Source organism: Corythoichthys intestinalis, chromosome 12 (genome assembly GCF_030265065.1).
Source record: "Corythoichthys intestinalis isolate RoL2023-P3 chromosome 12, ASM3026506v1, whole genome shotgun sequence".
NCBI lineage: Eukaryota > Metazoa > Chordata > Actinopteri > Syngnathiformes > Syngnathidae > Corythoichthys > Corythoichthys intestinalis.
The window spans coordinates 31,547,701-31,567,396 of record NC_080406.1 but is presented as its reverse complement, the minus strand read 5'-3'; the positions used below and the strand labels follow the sequence as shown (position 1 = coordinate 31,567,396).

The 19,696-nt window shown below is 40.7% G+C and overlaps 1 protein-coding gene across 2 annotated transcripts in view; it reads left to right on the top strand.

The window, feature by feature from the left end:
- LOC130927043 (interleukin-1 receptor-like 2) overlaps positions 1–15,597 on the top strand; it is a 35,615-nt gene extending 20,018 nt beyond the window's left edge. For both annotated transcript variants that reach the window (XM_057852523.1, XM_057852522.1), the window contains 8 exons: positions 5,129–5,300; positions 5,418–5,480; positions 5,548–5,692; positions 14,037–14,191; positions 14,259–14,402; positions 14,522–14,695; positions 14,867–15,072; positions 15,149–15,597. In XM_057852523.1, the coding sequence (XP_057708506.1) occupies positions 5,129–5,300; positions 5,418–5,480; positions 5,548–5,692; positions 14,037–14,191; positions 14,259–14,402; positions 14,522–14,695; positions 14,867–15,072; positions 15,149–15,466 (1,377 nt within the window). In that variant the 3' untranslated portion in view covers positions 15,467–15,597. The remainder of the gene's footprint in view (positions 1–5,128; positions 5,301–5,417; positions 5,481–5,547; positions 5,693–14,036; positions 14,192–14,258; positions 14,403–14,521; positions 14,696–14,866; positions 15,073–15,148) is intronic.
- Positions 15,598–19,696: the final 4,099 nt, after the last annotated feature.

The window sequence follows — 19,696 nt, the reverse complement described above, 5'->3', positions numbered from 1 at the left end:
TCTCTGGCACCCCATCAGAACATGAGGACCATGTCCGTCAAGTACTCCAGAGACTGCTAGAGAACCGGCTGTACGTAAAAGCCGAGAAATGCGAGTTCAGTGTTCCCGAAACTGCCTTCCTTGGCTACATTGTGGGGCATGGGAAGCTACGAATGGACCCGGCAAAAGTGACTGCTGTTCTGGACTGGCCTCGCCCCTCTGACAGGAAGCAACTACAACGCTTTCTCGGTTTTGCAAACTTCTATAGGAGATTCATTCGCAATTACAGCCGGATTGCAGCTCCCCTCACGGCCCTCACTTCCACCGCCAAACCGTTCCTCTGGTCCGACGCTGCAGACGCCGCTTTTAGTGACCTCAAGAGTCGTTTCACCTCAGACCCCGTGCTGGTCCACCCCGACCCGTCACTCCAGTTCATTGTGGAGGTTGATGCCTCAGAGTCGGGGGTGGGCGCAGTGCTCTCCCAACGCCAGCCCGCCGATAGCAAAATCCACCCATGTGCCTTTTTCTCCCGCAGGCTCTCACCCGCTGAACGCAATTACAGTATTGGGGACAGGGAGCTCCTAGCAGTAAAACTGGCTCTGGAAGAATGGCGTCACCACCTGGAAGGCACACCAGAGCCATTCCTCGTACTCACTGACCATAAGAACCTGGAGTACCTCAAGGCGGCTAGGAGACTAAATCCACGACAGGCCAGGTGGGCTTTGTTTTTCTGCCGTTTTGACTTTGTGCTCTCTTACATCCCAGGCTCCAAAAACACAAAACCCGACGCCTTGTCACGCCAATTTCAAACCATTGAACCTAAGGAAGAACCCGCGCCGATTCTTCCTCAAACCCGCTTCCTGGCCTCCGTGGAATGGGAGATAGAGCGCAAAGTAAAGGATTCCCATGCTGAGCACCCAGATCCTCGAGCCGGTCCCCAGTCTAACCTGTTTGTGCCCCAGAGTCTCCGTTCCCAGGTCTTGGAGTGGGCTCACTCATCCCGGCTGTTCTGCCACCCCGGCATCCGTAGGACATTGGCTGTCCTACGCCAGCGGTTCTGGTGGCCATCCATGCCAGAAGATACTAGATCCTATGTCCTAGCCTGTACAGTATGTGCGCGCAGCAAAACGTCCACCAAGCCCAGCTCTGGACTCCTTCGCCCACTACCTGTCCCAAGCCGACCCTGGTCCCACATAGCCCTGGATTTCGTCACCGGTTTGCCCCCCTCCAAAGGTAATACTGTAATTCTCACTATTGTCGACAGATTCTCCAAAGCCGCTCATTTCATTCCCCTTCGCAAACTTCCCTCAGCCATGGAAACTACAACCCTGCTTACTAACCATGTCTTCCGTTTGCACGGCATCCCGTCAGATATAGTCTCCGACAGGGGGCCCCAGTTTACTTCTCAGGTCTGGAGGGCTTTCTGTGCGGCGCTAGGCGTGGGAGTGAGCCTCTCCTCCGGTTACCACCCACAGACAAATGGCCAGTGTGAGCGTGCAAACCAGCAACTCGAGGCGGCCCTCCGGTGCACCACTCAAGCTCACCCCAACACTTGGAGTGACCAGTTGCCCTGGATTGAATACGCGCACAACGTCCTGCCGAATGCCTCATCGGGTATGTCACCTTTTATGTGTTCTTTGGGTTACCAACCCCCGTTGTTCCCCTCCCAGGAAAGTGAGATAGCCGTCCCGTCTGTCCAAGGCCACATCGACCGTTGCTCCAGAGTCTGGGAACAAGCGCGCGCCGCTCTCCTCCGCGCCTCTGAGAGGTCCCGTACCCAGTCCGATCGTCGCCGCTCGCCCGCACCGATTTACACTGTCGGCCAAAAGGTGTGGCTCTCTTCCAAGTCCTTGCCCTTGAAGACAGGGTCTGTGAAGCTCACACCCCGGTTCGTTGGGCCCTTTGAGATCACGAAGGTGGTAAACCCCAACGCAGTGCGTCTCCGGCTCCCTGCACATTACCGGGTCCACCCCACGTTCCATGTCTCCCTCGTGAAACCGGTCTCCACTAGTCCCTTGGCCCCCCCTGTTCCGCCCCCTCCGCCGCCTCTGTCGGTCGACGGGGGTCCAGCCTTCCGGGTGGAGCGGCTTCTGGATGTCCGCCGCCGTGGCCGTGGGCTCCAGTACCTAGTTGACTGGGAGGGCTATGGCCCGGAGGAGCGGTCCTGGATCCCTGCCCGGTGGGTGCTGTCGCGGGCGCTCATCCGGGACTTCCACCGTGCCCATCCTGGGCGTCTCCGTCGGGCGCCTGGTGTCGCCCGTAGGGGGGGGGGTCCTGTTAGGTCCTCTTCCCCCTCCTTCTGAGACATGCCCACCTCCAGCAGGTGTGCATGTTTTTAGCTGATTGCAGGTCAGACGAGTGGAGCGGCCACAGCTGAGAGCAATGAACATCAGCCAGCTTTAAAAGCCCAGCAGACGCTCCACCTCGTCGCCCGATCAACTCGTCTGGTTTCGCCGTCAGTTGCTTCTCGCATTCCTTATATGATATCATTGATTCCCGGCTCACGACTACTTTGCTCTTGCCCCAGGTCCTGTTCTCTGCGCGCTCCTTGTCGGATTCTACGCCTGCCTCCTTCCGAGCTTCCACGCCTGCCTCCTTCCGAGCTCCCACGTCAGCTCCCCTGCTCCGCTCCCAGCAATCTACACCCAAGACAGCCTTGTGACCTACAATAAACGATTGCTCATTTTTTACCACTGTGTGTCCACTCTGGGATCCCCTATTGCTCTCGCACCTTAACAGTAAATAAACCAATCTGTTGTGATGAAACAACAAAATTGCAATAACTGCATTAACTATCAAAGTGAAGTCTAACTGTAGTCATGAAACAAATCTGAATAAGGAAAAACATTGCAATAAAATAATGCAAACTGGTTAAACTAGTAGCTGAAAGCTGTCATGACAGAACATCGCTTCAATGATATCTTGCGCCTTCTAGCATCGTGAATGGGGAGAGTAGCTGAGATCTGTCACAACAGAACATCGCGTCAATGATATCTGGCGTCGTCTAGCGTTGTGAATGGATATAATGTCTAGACCGCGAATATAAGACGACCCCCTCTTTTTCAATCTTATTTCACTGCAAAAAACACTGTCTTATATATATTCGGGCCAATACGGTATATTCTTAGTAAGTGTGTATTATCACCAAGTTAGCGTTGTCCTTGTAGACGTTACAATATGTGCTTGTCTGTCAATGTTCATTCGAAATAGTTGGAAACTAGGACTGGGATGATCCGTTTTTGTCACGTTCTGATCCGTATCCCGATACTTACCGATACTACCCGGAGATCCGATACCTATTGCTATACTTCCACTATGGCAACATATTACCTTTTAAGATTTATAGAAACACAGAGGCATGTATCTCCGTTTCAACTAGATGACATTTATTCTTTTTTTTTTTTTTACATAGAAAAGTGCATTAACTGTTGCAGCAACTGTTCCTGTGCAAAATAGAACAACAACTATTTAAAACACTTCACATTTTATACAGAATCCTGATCGGATACCATCCCACTGAATTATTTTTTAACAAGAATAAAGTAGAAAAGTACTTGTCTTTATTAAATGCTTCATTGAGTTAGTTCATTCAAATCCGCTCACGCTTCTCACACACACACAATGAATTGCCACTCACACTACTGCAAGTGTTAAAGCAAGCTCAACGATGCACTCCCAGGCTTCTCAGGCAACATCAAAGCCTCGCCAACTGTCACTCATTATTGGACTGGGACATCTCTAGTTTGTTGGTTTGTGGCCGGCGCTGCGTTAGCGCAGCACGTTAGAAGTATCCAAATTATTCATACTCATAAAAAAATATCGATACTCGGATTGTGACATAAAGGATCGCGATATATCGCCAAATGATATTTTTTCCCAGCTCTGTTGGAAACCTTCATGAATTAATGTATTTATTTTGAAGTAATTTTTTAAACATTTTACACACAAAAACTTTTTTAGTAAACGTTGACGGTAATTAGACGAAATTAGTCTTAAGTTTGTGTCAGCAAAAAAACTAGACGAGGACAAACACATTTTGAGATGACTAAATTATGACTAAAACTAATAAGTATTATCGTCCAAAAGACTAAAGACTAAGACGAAAATTAAAAGGGAGTTAAAAAACAGCACTGTTTTCAGAGAATGTCTGTAAATGTCAATGTCAGTGAATGAGTTAAGAGCTAAAAGCAACAAAATACTGTATTGGCCCGAATATAAGACGGTGTTTTTTGCATTTAAATAATAATAATACATTACCAAATAAGACTGAAAAAGTGAGAGTCATCTTATATTCGGGGTCTAGACCATTCACGACACTAGGTGGCGCCAGATATCAATTAAGCGAATGCTGAACTTGAGGAGCAATGTTCTGTCATGACAGATCTCAGCTACTCTCAAGTTTAAGCAGTTTGCATTACCGGTATTTTATTGCAATGTTTTTCCTTATTCAGATTTGTTTTAAGACTACAGTTACAGTTAGACCTCACTTTGATGGTTAATGCAGTTACTGCAATTTTGTTGTTTTATCACAATAGATTGGTTAATTTACATTTCAACAACCAGAAGCCATTCATTTACGAATGTGATTGCACTTTTTGCACTTGCACTTATTTAAATGTTCCGATATTGAGATTTGAATAAGGCAAAATAACATGCTTTTTCTCTCTAATACCTTATTGGCCCGAATATGTACTGTAATTGTTTTCTGTATAAAAATTAATTTTGTGTTCACAAAGTCTTTTTTCAAACTTGAAAAAGAGGGGGTCGCCTTATAATCAGGGCCGTCTTATATTTGGGCCAATATGGTAATCAAGATGTATATGGGTATTGCGTCAAAAATTATTTTGTGACGAGCTCTATCCATTGTTGAATGTGAGAAGTGCAACAGAATCCAGGCTGAACTAAAACTTATTGTGCAAGAAATCTAGGCCGTAGTTTGGACACCACTGCTCTAAAACTAGGTGGCAGTCATGTATTACAAGCTGTGCTCTAGTTCAAATCACAAAGAAAGGATTAACAAACAAGGGAGAAACAAACGTAAAAAGAAATTAACTAGTGTACTGACCCAAAAATATTAACTATACAGATAAAGACTGTTTTGTGAGAACAATATGTCCTTTTCACGGCAACTGACATGTGCCCGTGTCAGGGTTGCGACCGGATCGAGGACGGTTCGGACAAACACGTGTACAGAGACGGAGCCCGGCTGAAGATCCGAGACGTAGACTCCCGATGCAATGGATCCTACACCTGCACCGTCAACTTCAACCTGGGTGGCGCCGCGGCATCCGTTTCGGAGACCGTCGAGGTCTGGGTGCAAGGTGGGCCGCATACTCAGATGCTCCTTTACACGGACGGTACCGGAGATGTCTGTCCATATTTTTCAATGGTTGTCACAAACCACCAAAATACGGGTCCTGTTTGTTGTTGCCTCGCAGAGGATTACTGCTTTGAGCCGCAAGTGCTGCAGCCGGCCAATGAGATCGTCAAAGCGGCTCCAGGTCAGAAGTCAAGTGCAACACACGTCAAAGTTGTTAAATGCTAAAGTGATTGACCATTTGAGTACAGGGTCCCGTTTGACACGAACATGCCAAGTGTTCGTGCCTTGCATTGGCACCGTTCCCGAACACCCCATGGTGGACGTTCTTTGGTTGGATGACTTTGGCATGATTTCCACCGACAACTCTAAGAGGATCTTCGCCTCACAAACACGGTACTAACACTCTCTAAGTTTTTTTTTTAATTAATTCAGTTACCCAGGGTACCAAACTGTGCTATGAAATGAAAATAAAGGAAATGTTACAAAATACTGTCATGATCATTAGATTTGCTGAAAGGAAGTTTGTTTTTTTCACCATGGCACCAAGGTTGTCAGTTTGTTCCCCAATTATGAATGGGGCAACTTTTTTTGGGTGGGCAGGTAACTGTCCTGGTGTTACGGAATCCTTTGGTATTTTGGGGGATCTCACAAGTGTTGAGAGTATCAGATTAGTGATCTCTACCACTTTTTGATACCCTTAGGATGAGGGTTGATCAGAGGCACTGGAAGTCACTTTCAGCAGAGGGTGCTGAGGATCTTTTTCAGTAGTTCCCATCCCAAAACCAGCCGTTTCGGTCCAAATTTGTCTTGCTCGCGCATTTTCCCCATACAAGGCGTGCACAATGGTAGTACATACGCATGCTGGATAATTTACGTACTACTACTACTAAGCTACTACAAAGACAGCATTGTATTTCACCTACAGTGTGTGTTGGAGTTTTTGAATTGGAAATAAAAGTGCCCATGTATTATAATGCAAATCCCCGCAGCTAGACAGTGCAGTGACACACAAAGACATTTGAAAAGTAAAAGGCCCAGTAAGCATCGGTTTAGCACACCCTTTTCACAACACTAAAATAATACCATATTGGCCTGAATATAAGACGGCCCTGATTATAAAACGACCCCCTCTTTTTCAAGACTCAAGTTTGAAAAGACTTTTTGAACACCAAATTAATTTTTATACAGAAAATAATTACAGTACATCTGAAATAAATGATTATAACAATATATTTGAGAGAAAAAGCATGTTATTTTGCCTCATTCAAATCTTAATATCTGAACATTTAAATATGTAAACTAGGGCTGTCAAACAATTAAAATTTCTAATCGAGTTAATTACAGCTTAAAAATTAATTAATCGTAATTAATCGAAATTCAAACCATCTATAAAATATGCCATATTTTTCTGTAAATTATTGTTGGAATGGAAAGATAAGACACAAAATTGATATATACATTCAACATACGGTACATAAGTACTGTATTTGTTTATTATAACAATAAATCAACAAGATGGCATTCACATTATGAACATTCTGTTAAAGCGATCCATGGATAGAAAGACTTGTAGTTCTTAAAAGATAAATGTTAGTACAAGTTATAGAAATTTTATATTAAAACCCCTCATTGTGTTTTTGTTTTAATAAAATTTGTAAAATTTTCAATAAAAAAATAAACTAGTAGCCCGCCATTGTTGATGTCAATAATTACACAATGCTCATGGGTGCTGAAGCCCATAAAATCAGTCGCACCCAAGCGCCAGCAGAGGGCGACAAAACTTCAAAAAACACAAGTAAAAAGTGGACATTGTACTGTGCTGTCATTTTAATCTGTTTGAGCAGGGCATTTGCGTTAATTGCGTCAAATATTTTAACGTGATTAATTAAAAAAATTAATTACCGCCCGTTAACACGAACATTTTGACAGCCCTAATGTAAACTAAAGTGAAATCACATTTGTAAATGAATGGCTTCAGGTTTTTGAAATGTAAATAAACCAATCTATTGTGATAAAAGAACAAAATTGCAATAACTGCATTAACCATCAAAGTGAAGTCTAACTGTAACTGTAGTCTTGAAACAAATCTGAATAAGGAAAAATATTGCAATAAAATAATGCAAATTGGCTAAACTTGAGAGTAGCTGAGATCTGTCATGACAGAACATTGCTTCAATGATATCTGGCGCCATCTAGCGTCGTAAATGGGTATAATGTCTAGACCGCGAATATAAGACGACCCCCACTTTTTCAGTCTTATTTCAATGCTAAAAACACCGTCTTATATTCAGACCAATACGGTAAATTAAAAAAAAATAATAATAAAATACCGCACACAATCCAACAGCGCTCTGCACTGCGGTAGCTCAACAGTAACAGCAAATAATAATATATGGCTACAGTGCAAGAATGTCATTACCCCAAAATGGCAATCATCTTCATTTTTGACCTTTTGACTTTTAGAAAATGTCGCTACTTTTGTAAAGAAAATCGCTCATTTGTTTTTGTGCCATGCTAACGCCTCATCTGTCAAGAGTTTACTTTCCGTTCCAATAGCGCAATATTCAGTGTGACTCAGTAGCAAGCAAGGTGTCAGGTGGTGTTATTAAAAAAAGAAAAAATCAACACATATATTTAAGTTGTCCTGTGTTTTGTATGAACACTAACAAAATAAGGATTTATTCTGTCTTAACCACATTTTGGGGTTAGGGGTAGGTTAGTTTTTTAGTACTCACTGAAATCAGGTATGAAATAAAGACATGGCTCTGGTATTTTTGGCGGGTTGTGTTAGTTTTGAAGTATACCCAGGGGTGAAAGTGGGCCAGAACGGTCAGGAACGCAGTTCTGGTATAAGATCCAGGGCCAGAACGCAGTTCCGGTATACGATTCAGGCAGGGTCGGCCCAGGCCATTTGGGGGCCCTAAGCAAAATAATGCAAAGGGGCCCATATTTTTGGCCCACCATTTCGTCACAATGTACTGTGAAACCCATACATGCAATCCAACCCATACGTCCATATTTTGTATATTAATCAGATTTTGTTGCACTGCATACTTCAAATTTATCACCCCAAATGACTGTCAGTACTTACGGTAGATAGCGCCAAGCGTTTCTAAAAGAGGAAAGAAAGAAGTTAAGGAAGAACTTTTATTTTTTTAAGCTTGTAATCAAGTCTCAAAACACACAAAAGTCAATTAAAGCAAACTGTAGTAAACAAAATAGAATACAAATTAAACAATTGCCAGATTGGGGGCCCCCTAGTGGTCAGGGGCCCTATGCAGCTGCATAGTCTGCATATAGGCTGGGCCGGCCCTGGTTAATGCTGTTCCGGTACACGGTGCTTTGATTACGAAAATACGACAGCAACTGTCAAAACGCTATGTACAAAAAAAAAAAAAAAAGCTAAGCTGCCACACATGCATTTCATCTCCAAGAAGAAAACAATCTACCAACATAAGATTTACATACATAAGCATAAAAAAGTGCTTGTATAGCGTAATCCATTTCCAACAATATTCATTATTTATTTTATTCCACGGACGGCATGGAGGTTTCCCCAGCTGCTGCAGTTATCTTAGTCTGACAATGATGAGTCACGTCAATGTGCGAAAGCAAAACGCCTGGACTCATTTATCCAATCAATTGGCTGACATACTGACATGTGATCAGCAGAGATAGCTCTGATTGGTTCAAATGTGCATGTTTTCTGGACCAGCAAAAAAAAAAAAAAAAAAAAATGGTTGTTGAATTGATGCGACCAAAAAAGGGCAATGCAACATAAAATGGATCAAATCTTGAAGAGCAATGAAAGAGTTGAGGAGGCTTATTTATCATATTTCGTTATATTTGCTCTAAAGGGGAGGTTCAGAGCATCTTAGTGTCTTAGCATCTTGTGCACTTTGGACTTTTATTTGTTCATTTATGTTAGGCTACTTATTCATTTCCTTATGATTTAAAAAAAGTCAATGTTTGCGCGATCGTCAAAGTATATTCCATTTCACTCTGCATAATATAAGTCATTTGTACTTATTTTTCTGAATGTATGTTACCTAGATCTTTATTATTAAAAAATGTACATGTTTACATTAACTTCAATTTTAATATACATCCTATGTTCTTAAGTAGTTAAAATTGAGATTTGGCGTTTAGTGTGTGAGGAAAAGAGGGAAAATAAAAATTAGGAGATGGAGGTTGGGGTTATTGCTCTTTTTGTTAACGTTTATTTTGCAAATCATTGAAAAAAATACAATTTTGAATGAAAATCAGTTTTTGTATGTGTTATAGAAATAACTGTGCTAAAACAGTTTTTTTTAGCATTTCAGTAGTATAAGAGGCTTAGAGGGACTCTTAAAGGGACCCACGGATAGAAAGACTTGTAGTTCTTAAAAGATAAACGTTATAATAAGTTAAAATTATTTGATATTGAAACCCCTCTTAATGTTTTTTATACACTTTTTAAAATTACATGAACTAGTAGGTCGCCATTGTTGTTGACATCGCAGGGCAGTGACGTAACAAGGTTACGCTGCTGGGCTTCCAGAGTATCTAGTGACATAAACATGTCATCTGTTCAACCCTTTCAATTTGAACCCGAGACGAACAATAATGAGCATGACAGCATTGTCGATATTTCACAAAACGAGCAGAAAAAGCAAAATGAACAGGAAAGACAGGACGAGAGACGAGAGTTCTGACAAAATATGCTACACCAGCGAAATGTCTTACAAGAGGCGAATTTGACACCCAAAGTACTACCGTGCGCTTTCAGCTTGCTTTGTTTAGATGCATACAGACAGAACATACTAAAGATGCCATAAGAAAATACTTAAACGTAGTAATATCAAATAAATATGATTTAAATATGCTACGTGACTAATGTGGTCAACAGATTAACAATCTGCTTTAAAGATACCACAAGAAAACACAATGCTTAAAAGCAGGGCCGGAGTGGGACTCATTTTCGGCCCTGGAATTTCATGCCTCAGACCGGCCCACTCATTTAAAATTATGTCATTATGCATAGACGTGTTAAGTTCAGTGTTCTCTAAAGCCGTGTACTATAATTCTGTGTATTCCAATTCAGTGCAGGTAATGGTTGTTTAACAAGGTGGCTTTATTTTAACAAGTGCAACACAACATATTTTGAACAAATTTAAAAATGGATTTAAAAAAAAACTATATTAAATGATACATTTGGAAAATAAATTAGGCCTGTCAAACGATTAAAATTTTTGATCGAGTTAATTACAGCTTGAAAATTAATCGTAATTAATCGCAATTCAAACCATCTATAAAATATGCCATAGTTTTCTGTAAATTATTGTTGGTATGGAAAGATAAGACACAAGATGGATATATACATTCAACATAAGGTACATAAGGACTGTATTTGTTTATTATAACAATAAATCAACAAGATGGCATTAACAGTATTAACATTGTTAAAGCAATCCATGGATAGAAAGACTTGTAGTTCTTAAAAGATAAATGTTAGTACAAGTTATAGAAATTTTATATTAAAACCCCTCTTAATGTTTTCGTTTTAATAAAATTTGTAAAATTTTCAATCAAAAAATAAACTAGTAGCCCGCCATTGTTGATGTCAATAATTACTTACACAATGCTCATGGGTGCTGAAGCCTATAAAATCAGTCGCACCCAAGCGCCAGCGGAGGGCGGCAAAACTCCATAAAACACAATTAACAAGTGGGCATGTCATTGTACTGTCATTTAAATCTGTCTGAGCAGGGCATGTGCGTTAATTGCGTCAAATATTTTAACGTGATTCATTTAAAAAATTAATTACCGCCCGTTAACGCGTTAATTTTGACAGCCCTAAAATAAATGAATAAATAAGACCTTTTCTGCAACATCAAATATTAACAAAATGAGTGCTTACAGATAAAACAAACATAGCAACATAACAATATGAAAAATAAAGAATACGTATTGCACATTGTAACAACTTCTAATGATACTATTATCCATTTTCCATTTCCACTTTAAAAACGCCACGTAATTGAATATATTCATTCTAATGTTCACTCGCTGAACGACATGGCAATCCTACCTTCCAGCTCTGCACCTGTGGTGTGTTCATTATGGCTAATGCTTGCTGCTACATATCCCTTGTGAGGTGCTACAAGAAGCCAAAGTTTCCAAAATTACATATTGTCGTATCACACGGTGCAACTTGCACCGTGCAAGTTGCATTTTATTCGCCATCCGGCCTTACCACTTTCGTTGTAATCCTCTGTAGTTTGAGGCCGCAAGGTCGTTGCATGAAAAAAATTAGCTATTTTCGCGCATTTTGCCGATTCTTTCACGAGTGATTTTCTCTTTTTAATTCTTAATTTTCAGCGCCACCCTTGCTCTTTTTATCCATCCGAGCACCGAGATAGCAGCTAATTTGGCTCAATACAGACTACAATTAGGGGGCGGAGCTGCATGCTGTATTTTTCGTCTGCACACGTGAGGATGAGTCTGGGAAAAAAAATAATAGTTTTTTTTTTTTTTTTTTTAAGACGGCCCACAGGGACAGCGGTAACAGAATGTAAGTTATACTCAGTGGCACTGTCATAAATAAATACCAAACAAAAAATGATAACAGTGTAATTTTTTTTTTTTTTTTTTAATAAAACCCGGACCGGCCCATCTGGCCAGCCGGCCCTTCTGGAATCGTCCAGAAGCTCCCGATTAGTCACTCCGGGCCTGCTTAAAAGTATGAGAGGGAAACACATGCAAAAGGTATTTTGATGCAATGAAAAGGTAACAAAAGACTCAATAAAAACACTAATAGTAAGTACTCGCCGCTTTTAACCGATGAGCGCATGTGTTGGACGTTTCGCCGTGTAGACGGAATTACAGTAACGCGGTAATATACGACGAGTGACAGTGACAATCTACAGTGGGGCAAATAAGTATTTAGTCAACCACCAATTGTGCAAGTTCTCCTACTTGAAAAGATTAGAGAGGCCTGTAATTGTTAACATGGGTAAACCTCAACCATGATAGACAGAATGTGGAGAAGAAAAAAAAAACAGAAAATCACAGTTTGATTTTTAAAGAATTTATTTCTAAATTAGAGTGGAAAATAAGTATTTGGTCACCTACAAACAAGCAAGATTTCTGGCTGTCAAAGAGGTCTAACTTCTTCTAACAAGGTCTAACAAGGCTCCACTCGTCACCTGTATTAATGGCACCTGTTTTAACTCATTATCGGTATAAAATACACCTGTCCACAACATCAATCAGTCACACTCCAAACTCCACTATGGCCAAGACCAAAGCCAAGACCAAAGAGCTGTCGAAGGACACCAGAGACAAAATTGTAGACCTGCACCAGGCTGGGAAGACTAAATCTGCAGTAGGTAAAACGCATGGTGTAAAGAAATCAACTGTGGGAGCAATGACTACAAAATGGAAGACATACAAGACCACCGATAATCTCCCTCGATCTGGGGCTCCATGCAAGATCTCACCCCATGGCGTCAAAATGATAACAAGAACGGTGAGCAAAAATCCCAGAACCACACGGGGGGACCTAGCGAATGACCTACAGAGAGCTGGGACCACAGTAACAAAGGCTACTATCAGTAACACAATGCGCCGCCAGGGACTCAAATCCTGCACTGCCAGACGTGTCCCCCTGCTGAAGAAAGTACACGTCCAGGCCCGTCTGCGTTTCACTAGAGAGCATTTGGATGATCCAGAAGAGGACTGGGAGAATGTGTTATGGTCAGATGAAACCAAAATAGAACTTTTTGGTAGAAACACAGGTTCCCGTGTTTGGAGGAGAAAGAATACTGAATTGCATCCGAAGAACAAAATACCCACTGTGAAACATGGGGGTGGAAACATCATGCTTTGGGGCTGTTTTTCTGTAAAGTGACCAGGACGACTGATCTGTGTAAAGGAAAGAATGAATGGGGCCATGTATCGAGAGATTTTGAGTGAAAATCTCCTTCCATGAGCAAGGGCATTGAAGATGAGACGTGGCTGGGTCTTTCAGCATGACAAACACACAGCCAGGGCAACAAAGGAGTGGCTTCGTGAGAAGCATTTCAAGGTCCTGGAGTGGCCTAGCCAGTCTCCAGATCTCAACCCCATAGAAAATCTGTGCAGGGAGTTGAAAGTCCGTGTTGCCCAACGACAGCCCCAAAACCTCACTGCTCTAGAGGAGATCTGCATGGAGGAATGGGCCAAAATACCAGCAAAAGTGTGTGAAAAGCTTGTGAAGAGTTACAGAAAATGTTTGGCCTCCGTTATTGTCAACAAAGAGTACATAACAAAGTATTGAGATGAACTTTTGGTATTGACCAAATACTTATTTTCCACCATGATTTACAAATAAATTCTTTAAAAATCAAACAATGTGATTTTCTGGGGGGGGTTTTCCACATTTTGTCTCTCATGGTTGAGGTTTACCCATGTTGACAATTACAGGCCTTTCTAATATTTTCAAGTGGGAGCACTTGCACAATTAGTGGTTGACTAAATACTTATTTGCCCCACTGTACGTCATCACCCAGAGCATCCATTGTGCGCATTATACATGGCGCCCTCCGTAGGTCAAAACATGTACTAATTATTATAGATTTTTAAATCAATGGCAATATTTCATGCTTTTCTATCAACATATTTTAGTAAAATAGAAGAATTGTGGCTTATTAGAGCCTATACAGTAAGTCTTTAAGTCTTTCGTCTGTCATTGTCGTCTCAACTTCCTGTGTTCCAGCGTGTGGCGTACTGCTGTCCCACGTAAAGGTGTGTGGCTGGAAAACATGCTGACAATTTCATCTGTGGAGGAAGCAGACTTCCTTCTCAACTTGACGTGTCGAGCATACAGCGCTCGGGGCTTACCCCAAGCTCGCTTTGTCGTGCGGCCTCAAGGTAAACATTGCCATCGTTCAACAGCCGCCATCTCGTTCCCACACCTCTGCCTTCCGTGTGTTTACAGAACCAGACGCCTCTGTGCCCGTGGGTTGTTCACTTGGTGGTGCAGCAGCACTGATAGTCGTCGCCCTGGTGGTGTACTTGCGTTTCAAGATTGACATAGTGCTGTTCTTCCGGAGCTCTTTCCCGTTTTTCTATGAAAACAATGGTAATCTGACAATATTTAGCCATGGTGCTAATGCACCTTTGTCCAAGATATAAATCTTAAAGATTTTTTTTTATCAAATTCGGTAGCACTGGCTGAATGTAAACATTTTTTGTTGCCAGATTGCGACGGAAAAGCGTTTGACGCTTACGTGATGTCCTTCGACCCGCTCAACTGCCAGCCGAACGTTAGCGAGGGAGTGCGAACGTTTGCTCATCATATTCTGCCGCAAGTTTTGGAAAAAGCTTGTGGCTACAAACTCTTCATCACTGGACGAGACTGCCTGCCAGGACAAGGTCATGAGAGTTGTTGAATGAAGTCAGTGTATGTATTAGTTAAGTGAGGTTTTTAATATGTTAGCAAGTGAGTCTTTTTTAGTTCGTTCGTGAATGAGCGAGCAAATTGGTTAATTGGAGTGACACTCTTTGTTTTTGATAAGTTTCTGTTGGCTGTACCGCCCCATGCAGCCATGGTGGACTCTGTGCACGACAACATGAAGGCCAGTCGCAGACTCCTCCTGCTGTATGGCGCCTCCTCTTTCACGGGCCACAACAAACATCCCACTAACAACAACAACAACGAAACCCCAGGTGAGGATGCCTGCCCGGATCCTCGAAGTCAACACGAATGCGCACTGGCTATGCATCAAGCGCTCATGGAGGGAACACTTAAGGTCAGATTAGGAACCGACCAACAAAAGCCACAGTTCATAGGTTGCAAGTCTTGCCATTGTGTTGTTTGTTTTCCAGGTGGTTCTGGTAGAGCTTGAGGAGGTGAGTGCAACCCAGCTAGCTGTCTTCCCAGAGTCACTGCGTCACCTGCGCAAGAAACAGGGCGCTGTGTGCTGGTGGAAGAACAGCAGACGGCTGCAGCATAACCACACGAGCTGGACCACCTGCACCAGGAAGGGCTCCCCGTCTGGGACCGGTGCACAGGAGCGGGAGGAAGCGGACTCGGCAGCCTGCCTGTCTCCTTCATCCAGGTTCTGGAAGGAAATCCGGTATCACATGCCAGTGAGGGGCAAGAGGATAGCAACCCCTGAAAAGACACACCTCATGAAGGTCTAGCAGACGTTAAAGCGTGATGGACACGATTAAAAGGAATACTGTACAAACTGGAATTGTCTGCTCAGCCAGACTGCCCCCTTGGGGTGGTGATAATAAAGGTAAAAAAAACAACAACAAAAAAACCGCTCCATATTTTTCATTTTTGACATTCATGATGTTTTTTTTGTTTTTTGTTTACAAACTTCAATTAGAATGAAAATTATTTTGAACTGTTTGAAATTTTAACCTTTTTTAAAAAAAATGAAAAAAATTTTTTTTTATACCAACCCTTTAGAGTGCACTCATTTAAATACTATGAAATTTAAAAAATGTGTTGCTGTGTTATTGGGGGCCATGACCTCGTAATTTCTGTTTATATTTATTATAAATTATTATTAAAAACAATATTTTAAAATAATACTTATCAGTGAAAAAAAAAATGATATAATTATCCAGGGGCGTCACTAAGTTTTATGAACATGGGGGGCTTAAACCCCAGCAGTTATACAGGCATAAGCGGATTTTAATGGGGGCCAGGCCCCCCCCTGGTGGCCGAAAAGTGTCACTGCATGTAATTGACTTTCCTATATACATATAAAAATTGTTAAGCAATAAAACTGCAACAAAAATGTTTGAAATGAACAAAAAAAAATATTTTTGTAATGGATCAAAATTATTTTTCAAACAGATCAAGTGACTAGCACCTTAGACGGTCATTTTCTTTGCATATAATTTTCACACAAAAAAATAGGGGAGGGCAATTTTATTTTTCAAATGATTTTTTTTTCTTTGATTGAAAATATTTCTTTTTTACCAAAGCAAATTTTTGAGGGATTGAATGATTGAGACACAAATGTCCTACCCTTAATATGGCCCAAACACAAAAAGGATTGCTTCAAAGAAAACCTTATCAATGAAAAATGAAGTGTTCAAATGCAAATTTTTCAATCTCAAATATTTTTTCGCATTCAAAAACTTTTTCTATGGTTGAATTTTTTCTTTTTTTTTTGATTAAAGTGATTTTTCTTTTTAAACATACTGTATATATTGTTTAAGCAACTTATTTTTTGATTGAATAATAAAAACAAAAATGTCCTAGCCAAAATGTAGCCCAAACACAAATCAACATTACTTCAATCAAAAAAGTTGCTTCAATAAAAAAAAAATAAAAAAATAAAAAATAAACAACTTCAATCCCCCACCCCCCAAAAATCTAAGAAAAATAGCTTAGCTTTCACGTGCATTTTTGTTTTTTTTTTGTTTTGTTTAGTTTTTTGGGTTTCAAATGTATTTTTACATTCAAACATTTTTTTTTTTTTAATTGAAGCGATTTTTTTTTTCGGTTGAAAATATATATTTTGATTGAAGCAACTTTTTTTATATCGAATAATAAAGACCGAATCTACCTCCATATAGCTCCGCTCCGGGGATACAATTTTTGACGGTGGTGCAGTGCTCTCCATAATTATTGGCACCCCTGGTTAAGATGTGTTTTTTAGCTTCTAATATATTTTTTTTACTCAAATAATATGGGACCTTAATGGAAAAAAGGAGAAAAATCCAACCTTCAACACAAGTGCATTTATTCAGTGGGGGAAAAATCCCACATAAAGAAATAATTATTTGACATCAAATAATGTGTGTCACAATTATTAGCACCCCTGGTGTTAATACTTTGAACAACCCCCTTTTGCCCTTTTGTTTGTTTTGTTTTGTATGGATGCTATATATAATCATCTTCTTGGCTTTCTAATCATTTATCTTCTACTCACCTTTTAAGTAGTGGTCTCTCCCCTATGGTTGACTGATTATTATTACTGTACTATTATGACTATCCACTGATGATAATCATAGCTCAGAGCTCAGCTCCTGTACTCATCTGCGTAAAGTGAGAAACACAGCTGATGCTCCAGAAAGAAGTCACCCTAAAGTTAGCGGTAACAAGATTGCACACTTAACTCTAATAGGACCTTCACCAATGCATTTCAGAATAACTAGCTAGCAGCAGTTAATTAGCAGTATTATTTTAGAGTTGTGATGTATCTTTTGACCGCAAAACAACAAAGGTAAGATGTGCGCAGAGATCGACTGCGAAAAAAAAAAAGTAGTCCTGTCTGACACTGTTAGCTAGGTCACAGGGAAAACGCGGACTGGATTTTGAGGGATGTGGGCGTACTCTATATGAACAAGTGGAATGGATTGGATAGCGACGCACTGACGGGCTCTCTACCTTACTCGATGAAGTATGGGGAATATAACAGATTTATGATCATATTTACGTTAATAATGACAGGTTATATGATTACTGATTTAAAGTAATATTCTGACAAATTATTAATTATGATTTTTTTCTTTTTTTCCCCAGACTAATTGTTTTTTTCTGTTGTTTTATTTACCTGACGTTTTGGCAATTACTTCCGGAAGTCGTCGTCCAAACATGTCAGGTAAATAAAACAACCTAAAACAATTGTCTGGGATCAAATAAAAAATCATAATTTATAAGTGTAGACAAAATGAACTCAATATAAGTAATATTCTGGCAACCTCATAGTGAATGTCAGCATTTTTTGTAATGTTTTTTTGTTTGTTTTTTAACTAAAACAACACCAAATTGTTTAGGGGGGATTAGGTCCCTTAAAACACCCCTAACGACGCCACTGTAATTATCATTGAGATCTGGTGTCCACGTATGTATCATGGCATTTTTTAGGCTACAGTTGCTTACCAAATGTTAATATTGTGGCTTAAATGACAGATGTAATGTCCACGTATGTGAACACCAGGCTTTTATTGGTAGGTTTTTTTAACTACCAAAATAAGTCACATGTTTTATAAAGGGTTAATGATATTTTTTGTGCAGCCTTATGTAGGTACAAATACGTACATAAGCGAATTTCAATTCATGTATGTTTTAAGTGAATAAAAATGTTATATACATACAGTACTTATAAATTTTAGGTTTGGGCATCGTTTGAAATTGAACGATTCCGGTTCCGATTACGATTCCACATTTCGATTCTGGTTCCGAATAATTCTTGATTCCGATTCTTTTAAGAGGCATGGTCAATAAAAAAAGGCAGGGTAAAAAAAATTGCATGTTTTATGTTAAAGTCTTAACTTCTCGATGATTTTTTAAATTATATGAACTTCTTACAGGGCTAATTTTAACTTGTATATAAATGTCAGTGTTTGAACTTGAACAATTTTTTTCCCCCGCTCGACGGTCAGGGCATCGAAACATGGAATCTAAATTTACAAATTTGAACGATTCCGGGAGCATCGGAGTGATAGAACCGATTCCCATTGATGCTTGATGCCCAACCCTACTTATAATCCCCAATGTGTATATCGATATTTACATTTGCTAGATTTACCTAATGATGTAGTTGCTCATTAACCTTTTCAGGCACGATTATGATTTTTTTTAACCTTCACAGGGCACTCATTTAACCTGCTAGCATTGACGGCGCAAGACGTCCAATCCATTCTGACTGGAAGAGGCGAATTCACACCTTCCGGTCAAAATAGATTGGACATTTCGCGCTGTCAGTGACACGAAACATGAGCAATCACAGTCTTTCTTCCCCGTGGGTAAATTTGTGCTGTATCCTGCCGGAGCAAGATCCGGCACCTCTTTATTTTGGCCTCCCTTTGTTCCGGGACTTATTTGGACAGATCCGGCACCTCTCGTGTATAGAAAATAATAATACTATTAAAAAACGTTTTTTTAAAAATGTAAAAAATAAAATATTAATATGCATAAATTCATTTACAGAACAAATAGCAAAAGAATTGCATGTTGTTTATAAATATATACGTCATTTGAAAGAGTCTGAGATTTGTTGATGCACTGACAAGCTGGACCAAAAAATCACGGCCCTGACATTAAAAAAAAAAACTTTGGAAATTTGCTGCGTCTAGGGAGCAAGCAGCCATGATCAAACTGTATTTCAACATGTCAACAAAAAAGTTGAATTTACAGTATTTTCTCAAAAAGAAGGAATATGGTTCAAAACGAGTCAAAAAAGCAACAACCATGATCAGGGCAGCTGCAGTGATCATGGTAACGGGCGGACCAGGTGCAGCAGCAGGTTAGCGCCGCAGCAGCTAGCCAGGTTCACGGACAGGCAGCCAAGCCGGGGCAGGAGGCTGCTACCGTGGCAGCAGCTGGTCAGGTTCAGCGCTACCCGGAGTGGGGGCCAGCTACAGCGCCAGCAGTCAGCCAGGTTTACCATCAACAGCCGGAGCAAC